The following is a 16,318-nucleotide window of genomic DNA, read 5'->3' as shown; positions in this document are numbered from 1 at the left end:
TCATCATTTTGTAATGTAACCTCCACACCTGGTAACGTGACGCGGGGTGGCATTATAACATGACGTGGCATTGGTATAGGCAGCATGGGTGGAAAAGGGTCTGAAAAAGAAGAAAATATATACTCATATAAGTAAACCAATAATCAGGGGGCAAAAAAAAAAAAAGCGAAAATATGTGACACAGGTCATGACATTCAGTATGTCCATTACTTTCCTACGGAACTTGTAATTTTTGGTCTTGATTGCACTAAGCTTTGATGGTAAAGTTACGTGTGCCATGGGCCGCAATTCTAGGAAATTTGTATATTTCCCATGCCCTTACTTATGGTGAGTATGTATCAAGTTTGTGCTATTGTCTATATGCAGCATCTACAGGGGCTTGAGATAACCCATTTTTTATTTTAACGTTAATCGATTCAGATTTTCCAAATTGATTTAAGCTTGTCTGTTCCTTTGGGCCTTTACGGCTTGTGCATATGTGCTTTTCGTTCAGTCTGCAGGTTGAATTTTTTTTTTTTTTTGAGATATTTTGATGAAGTTTAGTACAAAGACGTGTTTAGTCCAAGGACGAATACTATTGAAAATATATTCGAATCGGAATCCTAACCCACCTATAATGCTCTATTTTAAAAGATCCATAATCTGGAAAAATAATATTTTGATACAATAAATGAATGTGTAAAATTTGGGATCGGATGGAATTAAATTTTGAACCTTTAAACATTTTTACAAAATATTATGCGGAAAATAATATTGAGAGATTTTTTATATCAATGGATTGTATTTAAGAGGTAAGTAAAACTAAACAGAATATGGAATATGGAGTATGCGACTTCAATCTACAATATTCTGAAGGATACTTTTACATTGCAAGAATCGTGGGAAAAGTGAAAATTATTGAAATGTCTAAAGAGGTTCGCTATATTTTCCAATTACATTAGCGAAAGGGGTAAAAAGACTGCTCAAGCTTTCAGGGAGAAGGCTTGTAGTACCCAGTGTAGTGGCTCTGTCGAATGCGATAGTACTAGTCTACTCGATCGAAAGTCGTATCGGAAATCAGCGAACACCGACACATAAGCAATCCTGACTTTACTTAGGAATCAAATATAGAGCAGAAAATAGTTGAAAATTAATTACGTAACGCCGAATACACACACACACACACTCAAGCACATACACAAACACACACAAGCACACACACAATCAAAGAAATTTGAAGAACTTAATTGTCCGGCACGCGACAAAATCGAACCATTTTTGAAGCAACTCATCACTGGCCTTGCAAAGTGTGTAAAATATAAGAATGTCGTTCGATCCTACCCAACAGAAAGTTTAATTATTACAAATCCACGATCAAAGCCACGATTTGTGCTCCATTAGGTTGTGCCTTAAATATGATGCGATTGACACTGAAGTGCATGTTATACTCAACTGATCGATTCTAATTACTGCTGCCACCAATTAGCCAGATTGCAGCAAAGCGAGATAATCAATAGGAAGGGCATTGCCTGCCATCGTGACAACGTCTGATTGCACACTTATCCGATGACACGGTAAAAATCAAAAGACCTTGGGTAGGAAGTTTTATTGCGTGCCCATCATCCACATACCGCTTGTTTCGCTTTCTATTGAATTGTCTTAAGAGGCCTGTAAAAGTCACTTCGTTCAGATCTTTGCTTAGAATTTGCAGAAGCTCTGCAATTACGACATAATGGTTTTACCAAGAAAATCAAAAAAGTAAAAAATAAGTCTTTATAATGGGAGCAAGATATAGTTTTCGATACGTTGTGATGGAAATTGATTCGGAATTACATCGGCAGAGTGGGATTTTTAATGGCCAGCCCCGTTCAATAGGAGCTGTCAAAAAATCATCAATCTCTTTAGAATGCAGATTAAGAGGGAGGCAGATAGCGAACGACACGGATAGACGGATTTGAAAAATTTAACTTCCAATCTTTCGCTGATTTAGAGTATGCCCGCTTTTGCGCGCTGTAGGTGTTGCATCCTTTAATGACAAGGTTCAAGTATCGAAATGTATAGCACTCGATGATAGTATTGATGTGTTGAAGTCGTAATAGAAAATACTGAATGGAATCAATCAAGAAGGCAAAGTACTGGTCAAAGGCAGCCTTGAAATGAATTTTTTTAAAGTTTAGTTAGCTTTCCTTTACATTTTCTATCTTATTCGTTTTCCTCATTTTTGCAAGCAAGTTTAAGTTTTTACCGTTTGCGAACACGTTTAAGTTCAAATCGCGTGACTATTTCCAAATTTCACTATACACGTGTAAGCAAAGATGTATGTTTCTGCTTTCTGGCTCCCTATATGTACATCTTTGAAGTTTAGGACAAGGAACAATTTCGTTTGAATTTTATGCATTGAATAACCCACAGATTTGATGAGTCCTGTGTAGGACGGTTTCATTCTGCTGCGTGAGAATATAAAAATCATCATTTAAATATACGTACACATCTCCAAAAAAAAATACGGTACGAATAATTCATCCAATGATATATTAGAAAAAAGCGCTTAGACTTCTTACAAAGTGGATAAGGATGCTGAATAGATTACGTCTACAAGTTGCAAAAAAAAAATTAATGAATAAATAAAGTAAACAATGATCGTTAATGAATTCGTCGTTTTCTACAGTTAGTTACTTATGAATTAATAAATCAAATAAAGTCAATAAATAATTTTGTCATTTCATTGTTGGCAGATATTTTCTTGCAGCACAAAATTTGATGTTGGGTTTTTTGCTTATTTATCTCTCTGTATGGCTTATGTTATTATGGAAGTTTTAACTGGAACTTTGAGAAGCTTGGCTTGTTTCACAAGATCAACTCTTAACAACTAAACTGGCTAAACCCAAATGTTTGCAACCGATAAAAATGTTTATTGTAAACTTCTGTAAGATAAACGTCGCCTGAACGGTGCAATCGTCTTATGTATGACGACTCTCGGCTATAACTTTATTTTATTTACGGACAAAAGCATTTATTAACTGCAATATATATAGACCGGGATTCCTTTCTGATTGTGAGACTATTTTAGAACTTTTGCGTTATTATAATACAAATTTTGTGAAAAAGGTTAATTTTGATATCATGGCTAACTGCAAAATTTACAGCTATTTCTTCTTAGTGTTAATTGTTAATCTTAAAAATAAATCGTGTGCTAAACATTCGAAAGAAGAAAGAAGAAGAAAAAAAAAACAAATAATAAAAAGAGCAATATCCATATAATCGATGGGCGTGGCTCATTTTATATATTTTTATATAGTCATTTTGTGGAAATTTTTATTGTATATCTGCTTTAGTTTATGATCACAAACCACGCAGAGCAAAGGCGTTCTCAATTTTGGTTCTATAGACGTGTGGGCGTTGCAGGCGTGTTCTTTGACTTGTAGGCGACATCTTGTTTTTTTTTGCGAACGGGACAATATGTACCATAGATACTACACAGTTTGCCAGACGGACTAATAGACGGACATGCTTAGCTGTATTCCAAACTTGAATCTCTTCAAGAAAGTATATGCTTTATGGGGATTTTGAAGCTTTGAAGCTTCTGCGTGTTTTGAAAGCTATTGAAGAAAAATGTTTTTTTTTAAAACACTATAATATTGGATGGCGTTGGTCAATTTTTTCCACTTTTATGTTGGTACTATGGCATCACTCATAGAATATGCGTTCAACTTTTTGTACAAGACTTTTCAATCTATGTAGTAGTGTAGACATATGTTCCGACCGATTTGGGCGGGCATTTCCAATAATAACCTGTGTGCAAGAACTCACAATGTCTCTGCCAGATTTGAGGTTGATAGTTTCATTTTGGCCACATAACGGCGAACAAACGCACATGATTAATTCAATTGAGAATTTGATGCTGATCAAGGCTATATACACTGTGTGGAGTTGCTTAAGTTCCCTTCAGGGCCTCGCAAACGTTTTGACAAAGTGAATATAAGTCTCATCCATCGATCAATGATGGGTGTAATAAACAATTAATCAAGAAAACAAAACAAGAAAAGAAAACCAATAAAAACATGTATAGAGGCGTATAGAGGCGGATAGAAGCACATTCGTTACTAATACAGATTCGAGTTGGGAGTGAGCCCCTAAACCGATACAATCACGCAAAAACTTATTAATTGAGAGAAAGCTTTGTAGCATTTTGCTGTAAAAGTGGATTGCAAAGGTAAATGATTTTTCTTTAGGAAGGAAATGCTAGATGAATTAGCTTTTATAATAATAGTAAATGGGTTGAGTACATCACAGCAGCGAAGAAGAAAGATGGCTAATTCATCAGCTTCGAAATCAAGCTATACTAATATAAAACAACTCCAACAATTTTTCTCCCCATATGTACACATCATATATTTGAAATGAACGGATATTTGTAAATGTCGTATAGTCTTGGTGTGTCATGACTTAAATTTCATCTTTAAGAAACAACTGATATTATTTTTAAAAAGGGCCAAAGGGCCGCTCATCGAACTATAGCCGTATATTGCAAAAAGCGTTTTTTTCTTACTTAATCCCGGTACTCTCTCACGCCACATTTGGCTTAGCAAAATGTGCATTTTCTAAAAAAGCGATTTTCAAGCACTTCGAAATTGGTGGTTAACTTATGTGCCCGTTTAAAAAGGCATCAAGTTGGAGACATATTTAAGTTGAACTGAAAATAATCTGAAATGTTTGAATCATATCATACAATATAAATTCTATAGCCTTTTAGATAGTAACACAAAGAAGTTTATTTTCCAATTTTCCCTTTTTTTTGTGAAGGTCTTCTAATTCCGAATTTCGAGTTTGTCGTAGAGCTCACAATATATGGAATAAATATTAATTTTCTACAACATTTTGTAACCTCAAAAAGCCAAGTGTTGTAATACATATATGTATGAATATAAAAATTTTCGGAAGATATACCCGATGATATACCCACTGGGCTTTCAATTTGTATGCTTTCAAAGGAAGAAAATAAAGAAAAGTTAAGAAAAAAAAAAGAAGCTAAAATATTAGGTTTTTCTAAACAGAATTTCGCTTTTTCCCAACAGTTGACGCTTGAGCGGCATTTTCATCGTATATTTTACCCTGCTAATGCAGCAAGCCTTGTTCTAATTCTGCAGACTAGATTTCGTTTGGTGCCTTATAAGCTATGGAATGTCGAACGCAGCATATTTTGAATTTTTATTATCGATAAAGTAAAAATGGTATTCAAGCAAAGAAAAAATTATTGAACGTGTATGAAAAAGACGTAGGGATAGAAGACCAGTGCGAAAACCGACGCTGATATAGATAAGATGTATCACGTTCTAGAAGGTCACTTGAAATTGACGAAGACCTAAGTAGAGGAATTAATTTGATGCAAACCGATAAATAAGTAATCGTAAGATCGTTGAGAGAATACACTTATCGAATTCGACCGTTCATTACAATACATTTACCCATTATAAAAAAATCGTCCTTCATTTCGACCACAAAAAAGAAGCGAAATGACTTTCCAAACAACCTAACAACATGTCAAGAAAAATTTCTTCCGATTTCGACCGTCCCAACTAATGACGCAAATCGAGGCCTGTATGTACTCACTGAAGTGTGTTCTTAGATATAATATGATAATGAAATTCTGAATGTTTTCAGAATTTTCTGAGTATGATCTAAAGTGTTAATGATCAGTCTATATAAGCGGGGAGTTTTAATATTTTTGGTTTATATGTACTATAATATTAGTTTCATTGATTGATTAGTATTGAGATTGCAAGACAAACGAAGAGTAGGTTACTTCAAGTCGTCTTGCAGCAGTGTTTTTCTAAATAGATGATAACATGAACTTGGTAGGAGTTGTTTACAGTATTTAATACGACTTATTGGAAAATATGGTAAGAAAATTGTCATTCTCGCTACGAATATCTATAAATTGTTCTGATCGCATTGATTTCTTTTTAGGATTATATTCGAATATCTCCGTCTTGATAGGACGTTCAAGTTCAAAAGGTGATAAGAATACGGATAGTTTTCCTATCGGTCTATTGTAAGTTTTTGTTAGTAGTACATTATGTTACTTGTAGGCAGGAAAGAAGGGGAAATAGACAAATGAGTTTAGCTAACAAATACTCAAAGCGCTTTTAGGCGATTATAGCTCTTATTTCTCATTTGTTTTTCAATATATATATAATATCGAGCTTTACAGGATGGATAGTGCTTTGTGAGCACATCATACTGCAATGGATCGCGATGGTGGATAGACAGATAAGCGTCGATCTTTTTCGCTAACATATCCAATTTCTTATTATCATTATTATAATGTTATTATTATAATTTAGCCTACGATAAAGGTTCTAAAGCATTAGCATTTAAGGCTATCAGTTCCATTGAAAATTTTACCGCACATGAGAATTAAACTTACGATCATTGGGTAGTTGGTCGAGATCTTCTGCTTGCTCGGCTCCGCTCAAGCGAATATAATTAATTAATAATTCATGGTTATCCATATATTAAAGCTTAGCTACATTTTTGGACTCTTAACGGGTATGAACATAAATTATATTATACTGGAACTTATTGAGAGCTTAATATTTTTACGGATATCTGGTTTTCTTTGGGAAAGACCTTGAGTGGTAATTTATAGCAATTGATTGAGACAAAGAAAAACATTTTTAAAAGATATACCTGGAATTCGTTGCATAATTTGTTGCCGATACAATTCATGAGCGATATGCTGTTGCATACGCAAATCCACCAATTCATTCATGGTAATCATTTCATTAAATTTTATTTTTGTCAAAACTCTTTTACTCATAAAAACTCTTACTCTTAATTACTCTTGTGATGGGAGTTCAAAGTGAATTTATTATAAAATAAATGAACTACACATCAGCACAACACTGTCTCATGCTAAAGAGTGTTAAACTTTCAACACTTTTAATAAATTTCGCCAACATATTATTCACTTATATGCATTATGATTATTTAAAAGTAATTTTTAAGTAAAAAAAGAAATAACTAAAAAACAACCTAGAAACTCTAACACATTAACCATTCAAGTATGCATCACTTTGATCGTTGATCGTTGCTTGGTAATGAGAAGCAACATTCACAACAACAATAATAACAATCGATTAACGAATAGATCTGTATGATGAGTTAGAGTAAAACGGCCGTCGGCATATTTAAATATGAAGAGCACCCGTGTAATGGCCTTGTTTAAAAACGTGGTGCTATTTCAAGCAAGTTTCTGATATAACTGAACAAGTTTTCACTGATTTGTATGACAAAATTTATACCCCGTCGTGGTATTCTTAACGCAGACACGCGCGCAACTCTCACACATAAACGATCGATCGATTTATATTTTTGGTTGGCTGAAAAAAAAAAAAAACAAAAACAAAAACAAAAGTAAATGTTAATAAAAAAAAAAAAAAACGAGGAAAAAGAAAAAGAGTAAAAATAATCGGAAAACGATTGTCAAACTAACAGAGCTCTGCACATTTTCTTCTACCTGATGCCACTGACTAACTTTAACAACTCTTATAAGACTTTTCTTTTTTAATGCAATGCATCTATGAAACTGTTTACTTTTCAGTTTTATGATTGGTTCACTTTGGGCGGTACGCATAACACATTCTCTTCTCATTGTTACGGATGATCTCAGTTTCTCTCTTATGTTTTGCTTGTCTGGAGAATCTCTATGGGCTCTCTCTCCAATTAAATTTTCTTGAAACTGGTTCCTGGTTCTCCTCCTTTGCCTTATTGCTTAACAATTCTCCATTTTGAAAATCGCACTCACACGTTGGCAAAAGTGCTGATCTTGACGCTTGTGGCTGTTGACTTCCAACACGCTTCTGTTTTTTCTTTCGTTTTACGTTGTTTATTTTTTTTGTTTTTATTTTGGTTTTTTTTTTTTTTTTTTTTTTTAGCTCCTCCTTCTCTCTTTCGTATATTTTAACATTTTAACGCCAAGTGGTGTTATTGTCTCTGCTTTTCATTAAGTTTCTCGTTTCCACAAATTTTTCCCAGCTTTAGTAAACTGTAAAATTGTATCAACACCAGCGAGCTGTTGTTTTCCTTTCGCTTCTCTTTTCTTTTTTTTTATTTTTGTTTTTGTGTTTTTCTCTAGCACATGTTCACAGTATGCGTGTATTCTACACTCGCTCATTTCCTTCGATGATGGTGGTCTTTTATTGTAACATGTGAATTTGTATATATGTACGTATGCGCAAATGTATATATACATTTGTGCGTGCATGCATGTGTGCTATAGCTTTGGGCTACAATTGTTGGCATAAAAATGGTATACCATGGCTGCTGGCTGTTGTTGTAATTGCTGTATATATTTTATTGGTTTTGTCATATTTTCCACCAGATGGATTCATCATCACTAACATCATCGATTCTTCTTAAATAGTAAATTATAGTTTGTAGACCAAGATATTTTACATTTTACATTTTACATTACATGTTGCGTCCTTTCTATCAATCTTTGTTTCTCTCTCACTCACTCTTTCTTTCTTTCTTTCATTCTCTTTCTTTCTCTCTCTCTCTCTCTCTCTCTCTCTCTCTCTCTCTCTTTCTCTCTCTCTCTTTTTGTCTCTGGCAGCTTGCAAACCACCGTTTCTTCCCTTCCCATTTCATTTATTTTTCAACTAATTTTTTAACACTCAAGGAAATTTATCATCATCAGCTGCTGTTAGTCGCATTTGTCTATCGCTTTAGTTTTCTTTCAATTTTCGTTTTTTCTTTTCATTGCATTTTTATGCTTTAAAGTAAAAACCATCTATCGTATGCATAGGACCGCCTTAGCAAAGCAAATGAAATTATATAAATATAATGCCTCATCTCGTTAGAAGCTTCTCGTAGAAGGGGTTTTCTTTCTTTCATTTTCGCATAAGTGTATAACAGATAAGGATCAGTTTCAATTGGCTTCTTCCCGTCAGCCTAAAATTGCTAAATATTGCTATAGATCAACATTCGAAAATAATCTTGAAAATCATACTTTGAGTAAAGTAAAAGAAAAGTACATTGTATAGCATCGCATATAATATAATTGCAGAACCAACCATAAGGTGACAAGAAACATAATTTTTGTAGAACGAATACGTATCGAAAATAAAATAATTCCTTCGAGAGTTTAATTGGCGGTCAGAAGAAAATTCATTTTATTTTTTATTTATTTTTGTTTGTTTTCCCCTCAATTTTTTCAGCCATCATACGGGATATGGTACAATTCTTCCATTCATAGCTTTGTCTTCAGTGTTTACTTCAGTGTTCACTCTTACCCTAATCTCTCATTTTATTAAAGTTTTACACTGCGCATGTTTTATTAATATTCTTTTATTGGATCGTTTTTTCATTTATGTTATTAAAATAATTTTTTATTTCTGACGCGAATAACTAACTGTAAATGATTTCTTAATAAATCTCTGTTTACGTTTAATTTTATTAAATTCAATCTCTTGAGTACGGAATTGCGGCCATTTTCACATTAAAATATTTAATTTGATTTTGACGAGCAGTTAGACAAGTGATAAAGCGAATGAAGCCATTAAGTCAATGTTGCAAGCATTCATTCATCTCTTGTCGACAAAAACATATGTCAAATATGTATAATTGCCGGCATTTCAGTGACAATATTATCGTGATTAACATTAAAATTGTTATCGAAAATGAAACCAATCAGAAACTATGTTTTAACACACAATTGGTGATAGGTAAGCACTCAGTGTGTAATTAACTAAATTTACGATAAACTAAACTAAATCGAATGAAAATGTTATTTTTAGTTGAGAACCACAACTAATGCACACTACATTGTATTCCAAAATGTTCCATTACGATCTGATATGGTATATGGTATAGCTAGGTGTACAACGATAAGATAAGACGGTAAGATCGTTTGGAATTGGAGGAATAAAAGAGAAGAAAAATTCCGTAATACGCTTTCTCCGACAACATCCACCTGCGTCATTAGCTGAGAAAAATTTCACATAAAATGCATTGCATTTCATTTTATTCTGAAGATAACTAATTTCCTTGAACTCATAGGGGAATTTCGGTCTGGCCATAAACTACGACTCTGTATGTGACTTTTTGTCGTACAAGTCTTCGGCGAATAAAGTTAATGTATACAATAAAACAGTGCGGAGATAAAACTTTAGACTTTTGATCGCAGAAAGTAGCCATAGAAAGTGGAGTTTTTTCGATAACATGTAATTGTACGGACAGATCAGACATGCATAACCTCTTGCTTTTACATTTATAGAGAAAGCCGTAATGTGTTTATAAGCCATAAATAGGAAGACTTCTATCGTGTCCATCTTTTGAGAAAATGTCTTTCGCTACTGGCTTTTTCCTTTTTTTCTTTCTTTTTTATCTTTCTATGTTATGCTTTACACTCTTTCAATGTGTAGTGTCTTGAAGTGTTTAATCGAAACCTTTTTCGTATTTTTTCAACTATTTTTTTTATTTTATTTATTATTTTTATTTTTTTCTCAACTATTTTAATACTTTTTTATTTTTTTTAAAAGAACGATCGATTGAAAGTTTTTTCTGGGGTTTTACTGAGAAAGGAGTAGTGTTCAAACCGAGTTACCTTTGAAGATGGGATGGTAGGGAACTTGAACATCGATTTGCGAATTTAATATCTGCATTTAGTAGAAACTATTGTAAATATCTTGTCACCATTGATGACGGCAGGCAAACGGTTACCAAAATGGAATTTAACATCATTCTCTTACCTCGAATGAGAAGTAGTCGACTATTAAAATTTTGTTTTAATTTAATTTTCATTTGAATTTATTTACACATATTCCCAAGTTTGCCAAAGAAGAGCTTCACAAGTACCGAGGTACAAGGTACAAGGTAAATATTTTTTTCTTTTTCTGTTTGAAAGAATCGTTGGATTTTTTTTGCAATGATTTCATTCCCTATTATACTCATCACCGAAGAAGGAGTGGTCAAAAACAGTTGCAACGGCCAGAGCGAACTTTTAGCGATCTCGCAAACTATATATATTCTTGAACGACATTAGATTCTGAATCGAATTAAATAGGTCTGTTTGGACGTCTGGCCGTCCGTCGGTCTGTGTACTGTCTATTATAAATATCCTCCTGGCCACACAAAAGTGAAGCTCTCGACATTTTCTTCTTCAAATTCTTGCACGCAGGTTGGCATTGAAAATGAGAAAAATCGGCCACACCTATTCAATTTTATAGTGGATTATAATTTATTTATTTTTTTCAAAACACTTACAACAAGTTTTGAAATTCTTAATCAGTTTGTAATTTGAAATGCACCTAAGCATGTCCGCATGTTCGCAAAAATGAATGTAAGAATGATAGACATCGGTCGAAGGACACACGCGTACAATGCCCGCACTTCTATATAGTGAAAACTGTAAACACTTTTGCTTTCCATATTCTTTGCTTGTTACTCATAAAGCGCAACACATACATCATATAAATTTCCACTTTTTTTTTGAAAATAGTAATGATCAGATTTATTGACATCTTTTATCGTTTTGTTTTTACTTCAAATTACAAATTGATTATGTTATCCCTTATTCGATGCTATTTTATATTAAATTTTTATAACATCCGAGCTAACATGTTTACTTTAACATCTGTTAAAGTGATAAAATTTTCAAAAAGCAGCTAAAATGTATAGGAAATTACAAAAACAAAGTTAGAAAGGAAGCCTTTACTTTTTGTTTGCAGAATTAGATTTCATAATTTGACTTATTCCCCTTTAAGAGTTGCTCAATCACTCCAACGCTTCTTTATCGTTTAGCATTGCTTCAGTTTTCGCTTTTTCCTTGAAACATGCTTGCAACAGATATTAGTAGCTAGGGATCATATATATATATATACATATATATATGTATATACATTTTTAGATGATGACTATAGAGAAAATTTGAAAATGAAGATGGCCCGCCTGCAACTATGTTCACAAATATATAAGAAAGGCGGTCATGTAAAATTTAAGTTGGGCAAGACACATGACGCAAAAAGTATACCTTAGGCTGGACCCTTGACGTAGTGTTGACTTAAAACCTAATTTTCGAGTTAGCTGAAGCCTTTACTCAATTAAGGAAGAATTAACTCTATGTAGGAAGCATTAAGGACACACCTTCCATTTCTGTTCTCCTTTAATAGGACAAATCAGCCGGGTCATGTCCCATATACAGAAAGAAGTAAGGAAAGAGAAAGGCGTAGCGATTGGACGCTGTCTACTGGATGTGATCCCAATCGGTAAGTGTACGCTCTATCGCATTGAGCTTTGAATCCGTCGCAATTCTTATCTACTGGACTACTCGTGCGGATGAGACTTATATAAGTTTTTTAATTTGTTCGTAGGTTACGTTAGTCTTTCATGGGTGTGACATTGGCATTTTCCTATTGGATTTCAATAGAATTCCATTAAGCACATATATGTACTTTATTGAATTTAGGTAACATCGTCAAGTAAACAGACCGAGTAGCATAGCATTAATCACGAACATGTTTTATGTTTTTGTGATTATCACTGGAAAATAGCACAGCGTTGTCAGTAGCTCTTTTCTCTCTCTCTCTCTCTCTCTTTCTCTCTCTCTCTCTCTCTCTCTTTCTCTCTTACTCTTGGGAATTATCAAGCGATATGGTGTACCATTGACTCATGTCAAATATTAGCAAGAAGTTTTGGGTTCGTATGACAAAAAATATTTAAAGGGTTCGTTTTGTCAGCAAATAAATGTCAGAGACCTTGTCACTTATAAAGCACTCGATTAATTAGTATTATATATTGTGAACAGAAGGTCGCTTGAGCAAAATAATTGTATGTGGAAAAAATATTGAGATATTTGTGTCACTATATGATAATTGACGTCATAAATAAGGCGGCAGTAAAGACACTGCGCCGTTCTGACGCGCTTTTAAAAGCAGACATTTTTATCTGCAATTTCCATGAAGATCATTTTGTATTGGGTGATGAAGATGACAGTTGGTTAGAATGTGAGAGTATTGTTTGAAAGAGATTATGACTAAAGAAAGTTCAATCACCTAAAGAAAAGGTTCTCTCATGACCTTTTCCCCAAACTATATTATTATAGAATAATGTCCACCCAAGTGTTGTATGGATATTATATATTATAGATCGGATAGTGATAAGTAGATGAAAAAGAGAACATTTTTTACCGCAATCGAATCGAAAGAAAGTTTTGATACGATCCACATACGTGTGGCAAGGTTGTGAAAATTGAATTAACATTTAGTGATGGAGTTGTTAAGTAGTTGTGGGAAAAACTCCTAAACGAAATGAAGTTAACTTTTGCAATCTATATTTGTTTGTGTGAGTAGTTCACGCGGTTAAGTTTAACGTTCCCTGATACCCTTGATGGTCACTCATGCGCTCCAAAGCTGAACAGAACAGAGATTAAAAAATCATCAATTGCATCACGCGACTGCATTTCTTTATAATAATATTTTCCATTTATACGTGATGGATGCAAACCATCACACACAAGCGATTATATGCATCGGTAAATTTGTAAGAAAATCAACTGACAATCAGAAAGAAATCAAAAACAATGAATTCGGTTCGAGACCAAAGGAAATTCACTTTATTAACTACTTGAGATTAAAACTGATAAAGAGATAATCTTTCAGTAGTCGGCATAAAAAAAATAAAAAAAACATTACTATGCAGAGTACCTACGAATACGACGAAGAAGAAAAAGTGAAAAGAAAAAGAAAAAAAAATTAGAGAAAAATTATACAGTAGCTATGCACGTGTAATAAGCAGAAATATACAAGCATATCCTCCCAGTTGACAAGGAAAACTTGTTCTTAATTCTGACAGGGTAAGTGATACGAGGGTACAAGCATAAGTGCAACGATATTTTTTTATATGCGTATAATATATTCTCACTCAGGTACACTGGACCGCTGCATAAATGACTATACCATGTAATGATTGGATGTTTGGTCGTTTATTCGAATTTCTTATTGTTGCTATTATTGCTGACGTTGCTGTTGCTATTACTGCTCCTGCCGCTGCTGCTACCGATGCTGCTGCTACTGCTGCTGCTGCTGCTGCTGCTGCTGCTGTTATTTTCAAGCGTAGATAACTATTGTTTCTCCCGAAATGAGGTGAGATCAATAGCCAGCTTATCTCGGTTGTATAAGAGAGAGCCGGTCGACCCTTTTTCTTTTCTTTCTTTGACCCAATCAATGCTATTATTTGGTACTTGAAAGCAACAAAAGTATAACAGCGCGCGAAATAGATCACTTGCTGTATCAAAAATTTTTGTTGTTGTGTTGTTTTGTGTGAATTATTTGAAGATTTTTTCGGTTTTTTTTTCGTAAGCCTTTGATCAGTCAAGCGCAATTTTAATCCAAATTGGTGTTGGCTTTCCTACGCTTCGTACATTTCGTTTTCTTCAAAATATTATACTTTTTATCCTATAAAGTCTAAGATTACTTACTAAACAATCTAACAACTAACCAATATGTACACGTATCTTATCAGTTGTTTTTCTTTTACATACGGTATGTGTAACAATTGCAGCACTTTCTCAAAAGATTAGTGTAAGTAAGGACACTTTTCTTTATATAGGAACTTTTGGTTCACCGAATTTCAAAGTTAATGCAGTCAACGTTGCATATCCAATAAGTTTTTTTATTAAAATTTCGTGATTGATGAAATGGCTTAATAAAATTTCTCATATCATGGAATCATGGCATGCAAATTGAACACATGACGTAATGCTGGTTTGAAAAACAATTTGGGAAATTTTTCTAACGTTAAAAATAAGAATAAATTACATTCAGCTTTGACGCATCATAGATCGAATCTTTAATCTTCGTTGTTGTTTTTAAAATAAAATCCATAACATAAGAAATGAAATTCCATTCGATGAAAAATGGCGGCATTTTGAATTTAATATAGGCGACGCTAGTAACACGCACGAGCAGATATGGGAAAATAATTTCCCCTATTCAACATATGGTAGACACTTTCTTTTATACTATATTAATGTTATAACATTATATTACAAATGTTATTGAATGGACATCCAACCTTTCTCCCTTGTTATGCTTTATTGCACATGTCCTTGCTGGGAGGGGGGAGGGGGACACCGACGTGTGTTCATCCAGCAACGAAGTGGTTCAAATCGGATCTCCTTTGCGACAACTTCCCGTATAACGTAGGGTGATGTAGGGTATTTAGTGGAGAGCCGTGTCCTACTATATAATAATTAATGATAGTACGACTATTATTGTAAATGAAATCATTTAAATATATAGTATGTGTGTTTAATAGATCGCAGGGATAGCAAAAATATTGAGCGTAAACATTTTTACAAACTGTTTTTTGTTATATTTTTCTTTTATTGTTAATTAATTTTATTTATTGTACAGCTAATGGAATTTCTGGGTGGAGAATTGAATTCAGCGTTGATTTTGTCACGTATCAGCGGCGATTCGCGGATTCGATTAATCAAATGTTTTGCGGATGTGGTACCCAAACGGTGAACCACTTTATGTATCTAGTGTTACGGAAACGATTTGAAACTAGTTCGTTATCGATATTGCACTTTTTGGTAACGTCTCGATTGGTTATGCGTCGGTATTCGGTATTCGATTTTGGTAAAGACTTTATCACCTTTTCTACTAATTGGATTCTACGGATAGAATTTTCCAGAATTTGCAGACCATTTATGTGTGACACATATCGTGCTCTTTCAATACAATGACATTCGATACAAGCGATATGTAAGCGGGGCTAAAGTGAGATATGATCGCCTCCGCGCTGTTTCCACAAGATATTGCCATTATTGGCTAGTGTTAATTTCAATGTGCAATCTATTGTTTGTTCGAAGAAAGGTTCAAGTCTTCTGGTGATACGGAAAAACGTCTTCCCAGGTGGATAGTGCCGAAAAATTAAAGTCCTCTTTACGCGGAATTCATATTCAGCCTAGGAGATGGGAAAACAGGTGATTTCTGCTGGAGACAATATTCATCAGATCTATTCAAAATTAAAAAAAAACTCTGTCCTCAGAAAATTGTCAATTAAAAAATTTTACGATAAATATAAGTTTTATGAAATTTTTTTACTAAACGAAACTTTCTTTTCCAGCTATATATGTATCTTGGGAGAAAAACTTAATAAAAAAAACCACAAAAAATTTTCAACTTTTCTTAAAAAAGTATAAAGAATTCGATTTAAGACTTTTTTGAGTCTTAAAAAAAAAAAAAGGGTCATGGCCTATACCACTTATGGTACAAGGGCATATCAAGTTCGTGCGGATGTATGCAATAGTCAGTAGGATTTGAAGTAGACC

The 16,318-nt window shown here is 33.7% G+C and overlaps 1 protein-coding gene across 1 annotated transcript in view; it reads right to left on the bottom strand.

Moving 5' to 3' along the window:
* Positions 1-6,905, bottom strand: part of LOC119632289 (T-box transcription factor TBX6-like) — a 19,242-nt gene extending 12,337 nt beyond the window's left edge. Inside the window, exon 1 of the mRNA XM_038025121.1 lies at positions 6,670-6,905. Within this exon, the coding sequence (XP_037881049.1) occupies positions 6,670-6,799 (130 nt within the window). The 5' untranslated portion in view covers positions 6,800-6,905. The remainder of the gene's footprint in view (positions 1-6,669) is intronic.
* Positions 6,906-16,318: the final 9,413 nt, after the last annotated feature.

This window comes from Glossina fuscipes, unplaced genomic scaffold (assembly GCF_014805625.2).
Source record: "Glossina fuscipes isolate IAEA_lab_2018 unplaced genomic scaffold, Yale_Gfus_2 1, whole genome shotgun sequence".
Lineage (NCBI taxonomy): Eukaryota > Metazoa > Arthropoda > Insecta > Diptera > Glossinidae > Glossina > Glossina fuscipes.
The sequence above is the reverse complement of the archived record's forward strand: the minus strand, read 5'-3'. Positions and strand labels throughout refer to the sequence as shown.